Genomic DNA, 14,779 nt, shown 5'->3' with positions numbered 1-14,779 from the left:
TAAGAAAAAAGGCTTTTTTGTTTGTTTTTGAGATAGAGTCTTGCTGTGTTACCCGGACTGGAGTTCAGTGGTGCAAACACAGCTCAACCTCCTGGGCTCAAGTGATCCTCCCACCTCTGCCTTACAAAATACAGGGATTACTGGTGTGAGCCACTGTGGCCAGAAAAGGCATTTTTGAGAAAGCAAATCGTATACCTTATAACAAAATAGAATATATATATTGCATAGCCCCTTACCTGAAACGCTTGAAACCAGAATTGTGCATTTTTTGAGTATTTGTATATACGTAGTGAGACCTTGGGGATGGGACTTCACCTGTGTTTCATATATGTACCTCATACACATAATTATACACATAATTTTTCCATGAAACAAAGCTTGTGTATAAGAGATACTGCAGCTGAAGGGGACTGGGTCTTTTTTTTCTCTTAGGGTCACTGAATAAGCTTGTATGCCTGGTGCTTTGCGACTTGTCACACGAGGTCATGTGTGGAATTTTCCACTTCTGGCATCATGTCAGTGCTCAGAAATTTTCGGATCTCGGAGCATTTCAATTAGGGGGATACTCAAACACAACTGTTTCTACTTCCCCATTTCAGATGTGAGATGTAACCCACTTTGACCATAAATTGGCTTTTCATAGTGTTCAGATGTTTCATAATTCCTCCCCCCAAATAATGAAGTTTGCAATTTTACTTACTTTCTTTTTTTCCCCCGAAGGTGTCTGGCTCTGTAGCCCAGGCTGCAGTGCAGTGGCGCGATCTTAGCTCATTGCAACCTCCGCCTGCCGGGATTCAAGTGATTCTCCCGCCTTAGGCTCCCGCGTAGCTGGGATTACAGGTACCCACCAAGACGCCCGGCTAATTTTTGTATTTCTGGTAGAGGAGACGGGGTTTCTCCATGTTGACTAGGCTGGTCTCAAACTACTGACCTCAAGTGATCTGCCTGCCTCGGCCTCCCAAAGCGCTGGACTCACAGGCATGAGTCACCGCATCCAGCCACTTTTTAGACTTATTTTGGGGCTTGGCTGTGCCTAATCTTGAAGCAGTGCCTTCTTATTTTTTGGCTCACAGACCCATTTGGGAAGCTGTGAACCTGAGATAAGGAAGTCTGAAAGCACTAGCTGGCAGCCGACCATTTCTATTCCTTTGGAAGATGAAGAGGCAGCAAAAGAGCTCCCAGGAATTAGGAATCCAGTTATAAATTGTACTTAACTCAAAATAGTGCCAATGAGAATGTGAAGGAATTTTCTGGAAATGAAACCCCACAGCTCAACAAAAGCAAGTTTGGTTTATTTGAATGGTTTCATTAAATAAGTCTACAAAGGTAACAAACTGAAGCACAAAGCGCAATCTTACAAGAAGCGCAACACCCAGAGTTAGTGCAAAATGTACAATTAACGGCTGCTGAGAAACCCCCAACGTTTGAGTTTTTATTTTTAAACAGTGTACATTGTTAAATAATGTCAGGAAAACATTTCTAATTCAGAAAGTTTTTAATGTGGAAAAAGATACTCAAAGTGTACTATTAACACAAAAATAATTTAAACAGTTCAGTAGCACTAGTTCATTCCTCTAGGCTTCAGTTAGTTCATCCACAGGAGGATGAAATCAACAGTAAATAAAACCAGTTCTGACTTTTTGTGCATGAGTGAAAAGATGTCAAAATTATTAAACCCAAAGAACAAATGAGAATGTGCCGCATCAGGGGCTCCCTGTGCCTCTGTATAAAGGATGTTTCACTCTTAGGCGGCCCCTTTCTCAGCTACTCAGCCCCTGCTTGGTTCTATCCTTACTCTCTCCACAAGAAATAATATAAGCAGAGAATAAATAAGTCAATCGTTTTACAGCAGGGGTTGAAGCCTCTGCCCTTTTCCTTTCTACCTTTTAAAACCCTTCGGCTCTCATTTGCATATTTAGGGCCATAGACCAACTTAATAAGGGAAGCAGGGCCCTTAAGGAATGAACAGGGCACGGGAGCCTCCAGCCTCTTTCTGTGGTGGTGGTGGTGGTGGTGCTTTCTGGAATATGCCATTGACGTGGGTAAAAGCTTGGAAATATTTTCAGTTTCCCAACTAAGAGTCAATAAGCACCCCAACATTAAGAGTCCTAGCTTCACTGTCTGTCTTCAGAGATAACAAAGATCCTAAACATAGCCAATTAGGACAGTATTTCCGGAAAGCTCTGAAAATAATAACTACCCATTACAAGTAGGCATAGCACTAAATAACACTGATTGGTTGCAGTTATTACTTACGGGGAATATTTATTTGAAAATGTGAACATATTAGTTGTACTTCTAGAAATAAAGGTGGCACAATAGATGATGATCCTGCAACCATTTGGACATCATAAAGGAAATGAGTAGGAATAAGTATTCTTTCCTACAATGAGTAATTCAGACGTGGAAAGAGTCAGATGTGGAAAGATTCACTTTCCACAAAATATAGTACCCCAAGCTGAGAAATGCATGGCACATGTGCAACAAAGGAAAACAATCCAAACAGTTTTTCTGAGAGCAACTTTCTCCATCTGTGACTTTTCACTATCAGGTTCCCCAACTTGAAAACTAGCCCCCACCCCCTTCTCTTTATGTTCAATTTCTTCTAGGTCACGTCTGTTCAAGCCTAGCTCAAGTAAGAAAGGTTTATATGACAGTCACTGGCCAGGCATCACGTATCTTCAAAACAAGTTTGTTTCCTCATTCTTCAGTCTGTCTGTCACCCAGCACACACCATTCTTTTCAGTTGCCCAATTTTGTTACAACACGCCCTCCTCACTATTCCTGAAACAGAACTTTCTGTTTTTAACCACTGATGCCAACTTAACTTCCCACCCTACTCATCTTACACCTGCTCTAGACAAAGTTGTTGAAGGACTTAAAAAAATACTTTTTCAATTTCCCTTTGGCATAACCACTGCTGGACTGCTGGGGTCACATGGACCTAAGATTTCCTTCCACATGCCCTGTATTGATCTGGGGTCTGATAAGTTGATGCTAATGGCAGAAGCAATAGAAGTCCAAGGCACTAAAATGTCCAGCAAGCAACACTGGGAAACAGAAGTATTCAAGTACAGTAATTTATACAATTTTACATTCACATTTATTCATCTAATACAATGGAAATACAAAGGAAAAAGTTAAAGTGTCTCAATAAGTAAAGGACAGAGCTAGCTTTTTTTGGAACTTTTTAAACGTTTCATATTTTACTCTTAAAACTACTGTTGTCCAACAACATTTTATATATCACAGTGTTTCCACATCAAAACTGATGGCAAAGTTACATGTCCGCAGGGAACTTAATTTTTTTTTTCCTAATTGCTAATGCTGCAGTCAAAGCTGCTAATATCTTTTGCTTAAAGCACTAATGACCTATCATAAGAAAGAGTTGCACCCCAGTCCCCTGGTATTTTTCACTGGGATCTAAAGAGCAAAGAAAGACAAAATAAAAAAGAGGGGGGGTAAAAAAAAAGGGAGGAGGGCAGGGTAGGAGAGAGCCCAGTAGGTTGTTTTGTCTCTTGTGGTTCAGATTCTTGAGGGAGTGAGGGATTTGGGGCATGAACCCCACCCACTCGGAAGTACAGATGGGTTGGATTTGACGTTGAGTTCTCTGGCTTCCTTATGAACAAGACTTTCCTAGCCCTCATCCTCACTACTGAGTACAGATAAACAGGAAAGCATGGTCTGAAGCTGCCCCTTTACAAAAAAGCTGTTCTTTCCTTCCTCTCCCACTCCAATAACTGGAGCGGGGGAAGACTCTCCATTCTGAGGGCTCAATGCAGTATGAAAAACATTCCCTTCTGGCAAGAAATAACCAGTTCAATGCAGCACTAGTAGTTAGTATACAGGCTACTTCCCCCCACACACACACCCGCCCCCCCCCCATTCCATCTCCTGCCCCCAGATCTATTGGGCTCATGTCTCTAGGTCTACGTGGTCCGCAGGTTGGAGCCTGGGGGGTTGCTGATGGATTTCTGCAAATTGCTGATGTTGAAATTCTGCAAGGAGGCAGTTCCCACAGGTTGGAACTGGCCAATCGGCTGTGGTGCTGGGCCACCCGTCCCACTCCACTGGGCGCCAAATGGGGTAGCTGGAAAGCCATACTGCTGTGGGGGGCACATAGACTTGGTGAAGTGACCTAGAGAGGTAGCTGATGCTGCAGAGATGGGGGCAGAGCCACCCAGGTTCGAGGTCATGGAGATGCACAGTTGCCCAGGTGCAGAGAACTTCCTTGCCATTCCAGGGCCCTGAAAACCAAACCACATGTCAAGTGTGGTGTGGGCCACGGGTATAAAATGTGTGGCGCTAACATACACTTCTAGTCTAATCCTGTAAGATACAGCAAAACAGTCTTCTGTAGTAGTTATTGGCTCTTTATATTTACCAAGTAAGGGTGAAAATAATCCTGATGAGAGGGGAGGGACGTCATGTGCATGCGTGTGTCTGTGTGTGTAGTTCAGGATGACGAAGGAAAAACGAAGAAGAAAAAGTTGAGCTGACCAATAAGAGGTTAAGAATTCAGGGAAGGAAAAAATAAAAGGTACCTGGAGGATTTTTGCCTTGTTTTTCTAAAGTGTTAAAATTCATGAGCTACTGAAGGTCATGGTGTAAGACGTTAAGCAGCAGCCTAGTTGTTTATATCACCTCGATTCAGGTGTGTATTACGGATTCTCCACGGCAAAAGAGAGACTTACCTCATAATTCATGTGCCCTTTGCTTCCTCTCCTGCCTGAGAGATTCATGGCATCTCGGGCCCAATTGTCTACCAACTTGTGCAAGTCATCTGTGAATGTGCCCTTCCGGCTGGACGTCATGGCAGGAGGCTGAGCTTGGGCGGCTTGGCTGTTCACTGTTGCCCCAACAGTGTTTGTGCTGCTGGTCCCTATTATAAGCGACAGAATACAAGCATTAAAAGAAGCCTAGGTTACAATTTCGGGAAGAGGGAAAACTTCACGGGATGATGAATGGCAAGCCACAGAATGGGAAGAGGATGAATTGGGAAGCCATGCAAGAAGGGAAGATTCCAAGGTTTTGTTTAGCCATTTGTTTTGGTATAATAGGGTGATGAAAAGTTTCTCTTCAGTAGCTGCTGCTAAGGCTGAACAACTCAGGATGACGGTAGGTACACAGGCAGGGGCCTCTTCCAGTCCATTCACAAAGCACCTGAGAGCTGGAACTGCTCGCCAGTACGCTATCCCCAACATCACGTTGCTGATGGAGGTGTAATACAATCAGCAAGGCTAGTTGCTCTGGAATTTTGCAGAATGCAGGGTAAAAGAGTGCATTGGGCAGGGTTAAAGTAGGAGTAGGAAAAGATGCTTGGCTAAGGAGAAGGTGGGTTTCCAAACCATGTGGACATTGCCACAATCTTTAGCGCCACCCCCCCCCTTTTTTTTTTCCTTCAGATGGAGTCTCACTCTATTACCCAGGCTGGAGTGCAGTGGTATGATCTCAGCTAACTGCAACCCCTGCCTCCCCGGGTTCAAGCGATTCTCCTGTCTCAGCCTCCAGAGTAGCTGGGATTGCAGGTGTGTGCCACCATGCCCAGCTAATTTTTGTATTTTAGTAGCGATAAGGTTTTGCCATGTTGGCCAGGCTGGTCTCAAACTCCTGACCTCAGGTGATCTGCCCGCCTTGGCCTCCCAAAGTGCTGGGATTACAGACGTGAGCCACCGCGCCCGGCTTTTTTTTTTTTTAAGGAAGGGTCTCTTCTTTTTCTGTCACCCAGGCTGGATACAGTGGCACAATCACGTCTCACTGCAGTGTCAAACTCCTCCTGCCTCAGCCTCCCAAGTAGCTTGGGACTAGATGTATGCACTACCACACCCAGTTAATTTTTTAATTTTTTATATAGACAGAATCTCCATATGTTGCTTAGGAACTGCTGGGCTTAGGCAATCCTGCCATGTCAGCCTCCCAAAGAGCTGGGATTACAGGTGTGAGCTACCATGCTCAGCCTAGCCATTCTTTAAACAGAGAGAGACAGAAGTAGCATGCTGTGTTCAGAAGAGTTTTTCACTTGGACCCATAAACATGATTTTGCAAACATAAACTTGGGAGGGGGTCAGCCTCCTCCAATTTCCCATGAGTAAAGAACAAGATTATTCACGAGGAAAGGACTATATGGTGTGCCTGAATCATTCAACTTCAGGAAGACATGGTTTTCCTGAAGATAACCTCAGTTTCAATTGGCTCAAGGATTCCCACCGCTTCTCGCCACTCTTCCCAGAACAGCAAGCACTCCCATGTAGAAGCGACAAGAAAATGCAGCTGAGGCAGGGTGCAAAGGGGAGGAGGAAGCTTTGCGGTTATGATGAAGGAATTCTATTTCTATGGTTTGATGAGAAAGGAAGAAGGAGTCTATGTCCTGCCTGATTTCGGCTCTGCTGGAGGGCACACTGAAGATTATTCGAGGAGGCACGTTTTGGGGAAGAGGGAAAGAAGAGTCATGGTCTTGTCTATTTTCCTTACCCCCCACTGTCTTACCAGATCTCACGTTACAGAATAAATAAAAGCGACTAAAGTCCGTTGTGAACCACTAGTCCTTAAAGGCACCCAAGTAACGCTGGGGGAGAGTAAGTGCATGCGTTTCCTGCTTTCCAGGTCAAAGCAGCACACCTAACACAACCCTGCCACTTAAAAGCCTGTTACTGACTATCACTTGTCTCAAGTCAAGCTCATATCCTACCACCTGGGGAACGGCACACACAAGCATGTCTGTGCTGGAGTAACAGCTAATTCTGAGGTGAAGCTGCGGAGTGAGGAAGGCCACATGCTTCCTACCACTATGGCAAGACATGGAACTACTGCAGTGTGCGTGTCAGCTCACTTCTTGGTGCCTGCTGGAGCCACAAGGGGATTGCTATTGCACATACAGTGTGAAGGGAAGAGTAAGTTCCCCTACAGTACAGGAAACCCAAGTGGAGAAGTATTAAAGCACAGAAAACAGACTTCCATGAACAGCAGATGTGAGAGTGGTGAAGGGGGAAGCACAGGCAATGAGGATGGGCAGTCATGGCAGTGAGTGACTCAATCTAGAAAGCAAGCGTATCACATGCATGGGGGATTGTCATCCTGTTTGAACAATTATTGCTCGGTGAGCTTGATGTGAGAGACAAAACAAAAAACAAATAATCACAGGGGAGCAGGACTGTCAAAAGCTAAACACAAGAAGCTCAGGAGACATGACCATTGCTTATCCACACAGAGCTCATGCTGGGAGACACACCCCTCTGTCTGATGCTGCGAGGCCCCTTTAGAACCAAATTTCACTTTTCATTTTAACCTACATGACCTCATACAGGAGTCTCTTCCCATGAGGAAAGAGAAATCATGAGGAAGAGTCAACCATACAGTTAAACCTTCACATTCTGGCTGCTGTATACAGTCCTCTCATTAAAGAATGAAACAAACCTATCCTTTTCTAACCAGAAATTAACTCCTAAGAAAAGGAGACTTGAATATAAAAGCTGTAGAAAGGTCTTTGAGACAACATGCTAACTTCTTAACCTTTTTTAGTTCTTCTGAAAAGCCCTAATAAGTAGTATAGACTTACCCCCAAGATTCATTTTTAAATTTCCTCCTGCCATTATAATACATTTCCCTACTCCCACATCACCAGATCCTAGTAACAAGAACCTAGTATGAACCATAACTTACAGCCCAGCATCCCAAGTACAGAATTTCCCTGTTGACCCTACCTAGAACACTGTAAGTGGCCTTCTCATTAAAATATGAGAAGCCACGGTCTATGAAGACAAACTCTAGAAAGTGGTGTTTTTCTCATCAATCTAGCACACATCTCCCACTTCAACGTGAACAATGGGAGGGCATGGATTTTCGCATGCTTTCATCACTGCTGAGTTTCCAGTTGGGGTAATAATAACACTGCCCAGCACATATTTGCTTGACTAAACGATCGCTCTCCCGTAGGAACCTAGGCATCCCTGATCTCCCTGTACACATCCATGGTCATTCCCAATCCATGTCTGTCACAAGCCAGGCTCACATGGGGTTATCACTGAGGGCACCGACTATGAGATGATTTCTCAATGAAGCATGTTAAATATCTATTAGAATAGGATACAGAGCTAGATGGAAGTTAGGAATCAGGGAGCTATGAGACTGCAGAGTTGAAAGAACTCGTGGTTAACAGGCTTTGCAATCAAGGACCAAAAATAACAGAAAAGATAATTACTACAGAGCTGGTTGCAAGGACAGACTTTTTTCACCATCTTCCCTGAAGCACAAAGAGAGAAGCAATGTGTTAAAGATAAAGAAACATCAGTGTAAAATATTTAGAATCTCCAAACAGCACACAAACGCCCAGCAAGAGAAAGCAGGAGGGGAGACAGATAGGTAGGACCTGGTGGCCCTTGAATAGATACAGTTCTACAGAATGTTTCTAACTGGCTGTTAGCCTTAACATGATTATCTGATGAGCTGTGTTATCTGGCTGACAGATGTTGGGTTTCTACACCCACTCTCTGTATCTAAAAGAGTAATGCCCTGCGTTGAGGTTCTGGAATCAGAGAGGAACTCCAGTCTCTCAGGTCTCACTGCTTGAATTTCCAATACCCAAGCAGCGTTTCCACTGATCCTGTCCCACTTCCTGCTTCTCCAGCTGGGCTGTTAAAAAAGCACTCGATTAAATGCATTAGCAATCCCACCATAGTAGACTCAGTATCACTGTTACAGTTTGAAGTTCATTTAAATTGGCTACATTTCCACATCCTAGATATATATACTAACCCCTTCCCTTCCAGAATAATTGTTAAAAGTACGTGGAAAACAAGCAACCTCTGAACATAAATATAGCAGTAAGCCAAGCCGTGCTTCCAAACCATTATCTATTTTGAGAGCATAGAATATTCAACTCCAGCTAGTAAGGCCCTTACTCTTTCAAGTACCTGTTTCCTTTCCACAGTTCAAGTCTGTCTCGGGATTTGTTCACCAGGCTTACATGATGTATCCTGATGTGACTTCAAAAGATGTAGGGCCTTTCATTTTACACCCAAAGGGAAGGGACAAGATTCAATATTTCTGACCAGTTTCATTTGAACCACAAGGGTAATACCACCTACCTTTAAAAGTGGGATGAGAATTTATGGAATTTAATTAAAGTGGTATTTGTCACATTATATTTCAGAAACAGAAGCTTTGGTTCTCTTTCTTCCCTGTCAGGCACTTCAGGCTGTAGACCATAGGCCTGACATGTCACATTCTACTTTAAAAATACTCAGCTCCTACTGTTAATGTCCTTGCAACTTTCTAGGTGGACATGCAAATTTAATGTTTATTCAACTGTCAAAGTGCTAATATGCACAGTCCAGGAAATCTGACCAGAAGAATTATTGATCTGAGTCCTCAAAAAAAAAAAAAAAAAATACCACACATGCCTGGAAAACTATCTAATTGGGTAATTGGGTAATGCCTTCCACCCACTTCTTTGTTAAAGAGCCTGGGACTAGTGAATGTGGGGGAAGTCAGTAAAAGTAAAAAGGCGGTCTTTTTACCTGCAATCCATTACTAATGCAGGTAAAAAGAACAGGGGTGCTAGAAGGATTACAACTGTGTGAGGGAAATGGAAGTTAAATGTGTTATATACTTCGCTTTAAATGTGGTCACTACAGAGAACAAAGGGAGGTATAAATTCTTCCCACCATGAAGAGGCCCGAGGACCTCTGACCCATACTCAGAATCAGTGATGGCCTGAGCACATGCATTTAAAAAGCACTTCAATAATCACATCAGAAGTTTGAGGCCTTAACAGAGAAGATCTTTATCCAAATTATAACAAAGGTTTTTCTACTTGAACCATGTTTTTGTTTTAAGCTTTTCTTCAACGAACAGTTATTGACTACCTATTATGTGCCAGGTAGGCACTGACTAATCAGAGAGAAATCACAAGTGCTTTTCAAGTGCTACCTGTTTCTCTGTACATGATCTTAACTTGATTTGTACGATGGCCCTAGGACACTGGCATCATCTTCATTTCACATATGGGGAAGATGGGGTGACCTGCTGTTGTGCCTTGTTTTTAAATAGAAAGCTGGGAAATCCCAGAAATCCTGTTAAAAGGATCATCTTCACTTGCAGTTGCTGGGCTTTGGTCTTTATCAGACTAAGTGCTTTATCGGAATAACCAAACTAAAACCCCTTTTTTTGATTTTATGGGGTTAGAGGACAGTAGTGGTGGAATGATCCAATCAAGAGATTCTAGCATCTTTTCAACTAGTAGATGCTTAGGCTTAATTGAGAAGAAAAAAAAGATTTCAATCTACTCTGACAAAGAATGGAAAAAAATGGTACATAATTTTTACCTGCTGCCAGGATCTAAGAGCATCATTGGTCAAAATGCTTTCTGTCATTGCGTTTCTTTTCTTTGAGATAGAGTCTTGCTCTGTTGCTCAGGCTGGGGTGCAGTGGCACAATCATGGCTCACTGCAGTCTCACAACCTCCTGGTCTCAAGGTGGTAATCCTCCCGCCTCAGCCTCCTGGGTAGCTGGGACTACAGATGCACACTACTACGCCAGGCTCTTTTTTTTTTTTTTTTTTTTTTTAAGAAACGGGGCATCACCATGTTGCCCAGGTTGGTCTCAAGCTCCTGGCCTCAAGCAATCTTCCCGCCTCGGCCTCCCAAAGGGCTGGGATTATAAGTGTAAGCCACCGTGTCTGGCTGATTTCTGTCATTTGTAATGCTAGGGCAGAGGGAGAGCACTGACTACGACTGTGGAGTTCAGTCTTCATTATTCTAAGTGACCCAGCAATCTACTGCCTAGATACCATATCTACTCTCTGTCACAGATCTATGAAGAAGCACTTCTACCAGAAAGTTACACTGAAATTTGTAGAAACTTGTCATTTTGACTTTTTTTTTTATCATAATGTTGGGGCCCAAACTTCTGAGGGTAACAGTAATTCAGCCAAGCCACTGAGTAGATGATATACAAAAAGAGACAAATGAAAATGGACTGCGTGAAACATCAGATCCAAGCAGCAGAAAAACAAGGACAAGGAAGGAGTAAAGGTGTTACACACAAAGAGCCAAGCAGGGCGTACTCAGAAATCGGGTCCTCCTGCCACCAGGTTTGAATGTCACCTGTTCAGATGCACAGTTAAACTTCGCACAGCCTGTGAGAGGGGAAAAACAGGGAAGAACAGAGAGAGGAGAAGAGACAGAACACAACTACAAGATGTTAGAAACTTGAGGCTGGAGTGGTGAAATGCACTAAGATGGCACACAGAAGAACAAGCTTCTGGGGGAAGGTCAGATATGTAAGAGATGAAATATTAGGTCTTAATTCTACCCATCTGCTAAATGCGGAAGCTGTTCTTAGTTGAAATAATGCTAGCTAGTTTGCCCTCCTTGCCAATCAAGTGCATTCTTCCTGTGAAGAGACTAATCTCTAATTTCTGTGAAACCGTGGCAAAGGCACATAAGCCAGTACCTATATTTTTTTTATTCTTCTCACTCAGATGCCCAAGTCTTTTCAATTCTTGTTCTAATATGGCTAGAAGCTCTTTCCTCTGCAGGAATTTTTTCAGCAATCATTAATAAACAGAGCTATATTTGGAAAGTAGATTAAAAAACTGAATTGTATGGTTATTCATTTTAGTATGCCACTCCCATACTTAAAAGTAACAAAATTCTACAATGGCTAAGAAAATGCATTAGTTTTCAGAAACTGCTAAAACACCTTAGAATTTCACCCAGGAAATCTCAGCCTAATATTAAAGCATTAAGTTCCAAATCCCACATGAGCGAGTCATATAGGTCACACAGATGTAACTTTTCACTGTAATTCCTTGAAAAAAAGTAATTTCACCTAATGGGAGCAATGAGCCCACTGAGTCTCATTATCACTCCACTTCCCTTTCACCCGAAGATTCTTAAGTGCACAACACACAGGCTGTGCTCTGGTCGGCTAGTCTCCCAATCCGCCTTAACAGGCTTTTGTCCCAGGTATGGCAACATCTCCATTTTATTGTTTTTGGCGATGATGGTTGCTTTATTACCTTGACCTGGAGCAGAAAGGCTTGGTACTGAAATGGCACCATCACTGGTGAAGGCTGAATAGAGGTTGTCACTGGAGGGAGATGGCTTAAGGGGCTGTAACAGCTGATTCTGCCCGGACTCTGGGATGTTGCCAGGAGGGTGGAGGGTCTGCTGGGGGTGCAAGACTGAAGCTGCACTCTGACCAGACAGGTTACCTGCCAAAAGATAAAGTGGCATGAGGAAACATGTCCAGCTTTCCCCATGTACTCATTAGGCACTGTTCTTACACATTTGGTTTGTTCCACTGAGTGATGGATGATGTGTCAAAAGCTATGATGAGAAGAACAAAGTCCTCACTAACGGGAGAAGTGAGGAATGACACTAAGAATCAATAGGTAGGCTGGGCTTAGTGGCTCATGCCTATAATCCCAGCACTTTGGGAAGCCAAGGCAGGCAGATCACCTGAAGTCAGGAGTTTGAGACTAGCCTGGCCAACATGGTGAAACCCTGTCTCCAATAAAAACACAAAAACTGGCCAGGCGTGGTGGAGGGTGCCTGTAATCCCAGGAGGCTGAGGCAGGCGAATTGCTTGAACCCAGAGGTGGAGGTTGCAGTGAGCCAACATCATGCCATTGCACTAAAAAAAAAAAAAAAAAAAGAATCCATAGGTAATAGGGCTATATGTACTATTTCAGAAGCTTTTTAGCTTTAGAAAACCTAGATGGGCCACATGTCTGAGCAGAGTAAGAAGACCAGAGTATGTAGTGGATACCCAGATTCCAATCTGCAATTCCACGACTGTTTTTTTTTTTTTTTTTTTACCCTATTAGAAAATGTGTTGAATCATTACACAAAAAGGTTTGTTAGGCAGTCTCTGCTTAGACTTTCCTATAAACATGCATTAGATCAAATACAAAAGAGGTGCCAAAAAATGATGTAGGTCACTACAGAGCAATGGATGTTTAAAATTATTTTTGGTAGGTTGCTTTTAATAGGTCAATTGTCCTAAAATTGACTCTGTTCCCTGGCTCCCAGTTGAATTCAAGTCCAATTCTTCCTGTGAAGAGGAAGACGTTTTGACATACTCAAAACGTATGTCAAAACTGGGATTAGAATCTGATTGGGATCATAGCTGGGCATAGTGGCTCATGCCTGTAATCCGCACTTTGGGAGGCTGAGGCGGCCGGATCACTTGAGGCCAGAAGTTTGAGACCAGCCTGGCCAACATAGTGCAACCCAGTCTCTACTAAAAATACAAAAATTAGCCAGGTGTGGTGGCACACGCCTATAATCCCAGCTACTTGGGAGGCTGAGGCACGAGAATTGCTTGAACCCGGGAGTTGGAGGTTGCCCCACTGCCGACTGTCTCAAAAACAAAAAAAAAAAGATCTGATTTGGATCAGATCAGAAATTAGCTGATTTCTCTTACAATCACATCTCTACTAATGTACTGCATGAATTGTTCCTAATGTGCTAGATTTGGATATCTATGAACGCTTCCAGAGAATGGAACTGCTAAGAAGTTTGCAACTGCTTTTTAATGTATTTTAACCTTCCTTTACTTTTCAACTAATTGTGTTAACACTACCATAATTTCACCAAAGGATTAGAAACTCTCTATCCCAATTAAAATATAGTCCAGGGCCAGGCACGGTGGCTCATGCCTATAATCCCAGCACTTTGGGAGGCCAAGACGGGTCGATCACCTGAGTCAGGAGTTCGAGACCAGCCTGGTCAACATGGGAAACCCCATCTCTACTAAAAATACAAAAATTAGCCGGGCGTGGTGACATGTGCCGGTAATCCCAGCTACTAGGGAGGCTGAGGCAGGTGGATCACTTGAAACTGGGAGGCAGAAAATGTAGTGAGCCGAGATCGTGCCACTGCACTCCAGCCTGGGCAACAGAGCGGGAGTCTGTCTCAAAAAATAATTCAAAGTTAGCGGGGCATGGTAGTATGTGCCTGTAATCCCAGCTACTCAGGAAGCTGAGGTAGGAGGACCGCCTGGGCCTAGCAGTTTGAGGCTGTTGTGTTGTGTGCTATGATCACACTACTACACTCCAGTCTGGGCAACAGAGTGAGGCCCTGTCTCTCAAAAAATATAAATAAATAAATAAATAAATAAATTCTATTTCAAAAAATATATATAATGGATAATTATATAATGAAATATGTATATATTCTATTACAAGAGAGTATGACTTAACTATTTCTTTGATTTTAATGACTAGCAAGTTTTTTTTTTGAGACGGAGTCTCGCTCTGTCTCCCAGGCTGGAGTGCAGTGGCGTGATCTCGGCTCACTGCAAGCTCCGCCTCCCGGGTTTACGCCATTCTCCTGCCTCAGCCTCCCGAGTAGCTGGGACTACAGGCGCCCGCCACCACGCCTGGCTAGTTTTTTGTAATTTTAGAAGAGACGGGGTTTCACCGTGTTAGCCAGGATGCTCTCAATCTCCTGACCTCATGATCCACTCGCCTCGGCCTCCCAAAGTGCTGGGATTACAGGCGTGAGCCACCGCGCCCGGCCAATGACCAGCAAGTTCTTTAACCCAATATAAATGAAATAAAAACCTTAATCAAGAAGTTACCAATTAGACATACACACAAATATCTATATGACAATTACATTCATCTAAGTTACAATTATGACTAAGTTATCCATTAAAAGAAAGAATCCACCCAAGTTTTACTGAACAGAGAATAATACATTTTCTTCCAGCTGCCCAAGAGTTTGGTTAAATGTGAGTTATATGAGTTAACAGGCAATCTATCCTTAAGAAT

At 43.2% G+C, this 14,779-nt stretch overlaps 1 protein-coding gene across 1 annotated transcript in view; it reads right to left on the bottom strand.

The window, feature by feature from the left end:
* Positions 1-1,271: 1,271 nt before the first annotated feature.
* The window catches only part of WNK1 (WNK lysine deficient protein kinase 1), a 58,832-nt gene continuing 45,324 nt past the window's right edge, over positions 1,272-14,779 (bottom strand). The window contains exons 23-25 of the mRNA XM_011931012.1: positions 12,020-12,214; positions 4,695-4,882; positions 1,272-4,247 (exon numbers count right to left, since the gene is read on the bottom strand). Of these exons, the coding sequence (XP_011786402.1) occupies positions 3,930-4,247; positions 4,695-4,882; positions 12,020-12,214 (701 nt within the window). The 3' untranslated portion in view covers positions 1,272-3,929. The remainder of the gene's footprint in view (positions 4,248-4,694; positions 4,883-12,019; positions 12,215-14,779) is intronic.

Source organism: Colobus angolensis, unplaced genomic scaffold (assembly GCF_000951035.1).
Source record: "Colobus angolensis palliatus isolate OR3802 unplaced genomic scaffold, Cang.pa_1.0 Scaffold89, whole genome shotgun sequence".
Lineage (NCBI taxonomy): Eukaryota > Metazoa > Chordata > Mammalia > Primates > Cercopithecidae > Colobus > Colobus angolensis.
This window is presented reverse-complemented; position numbering and strand designations above follow the sequence as displayed.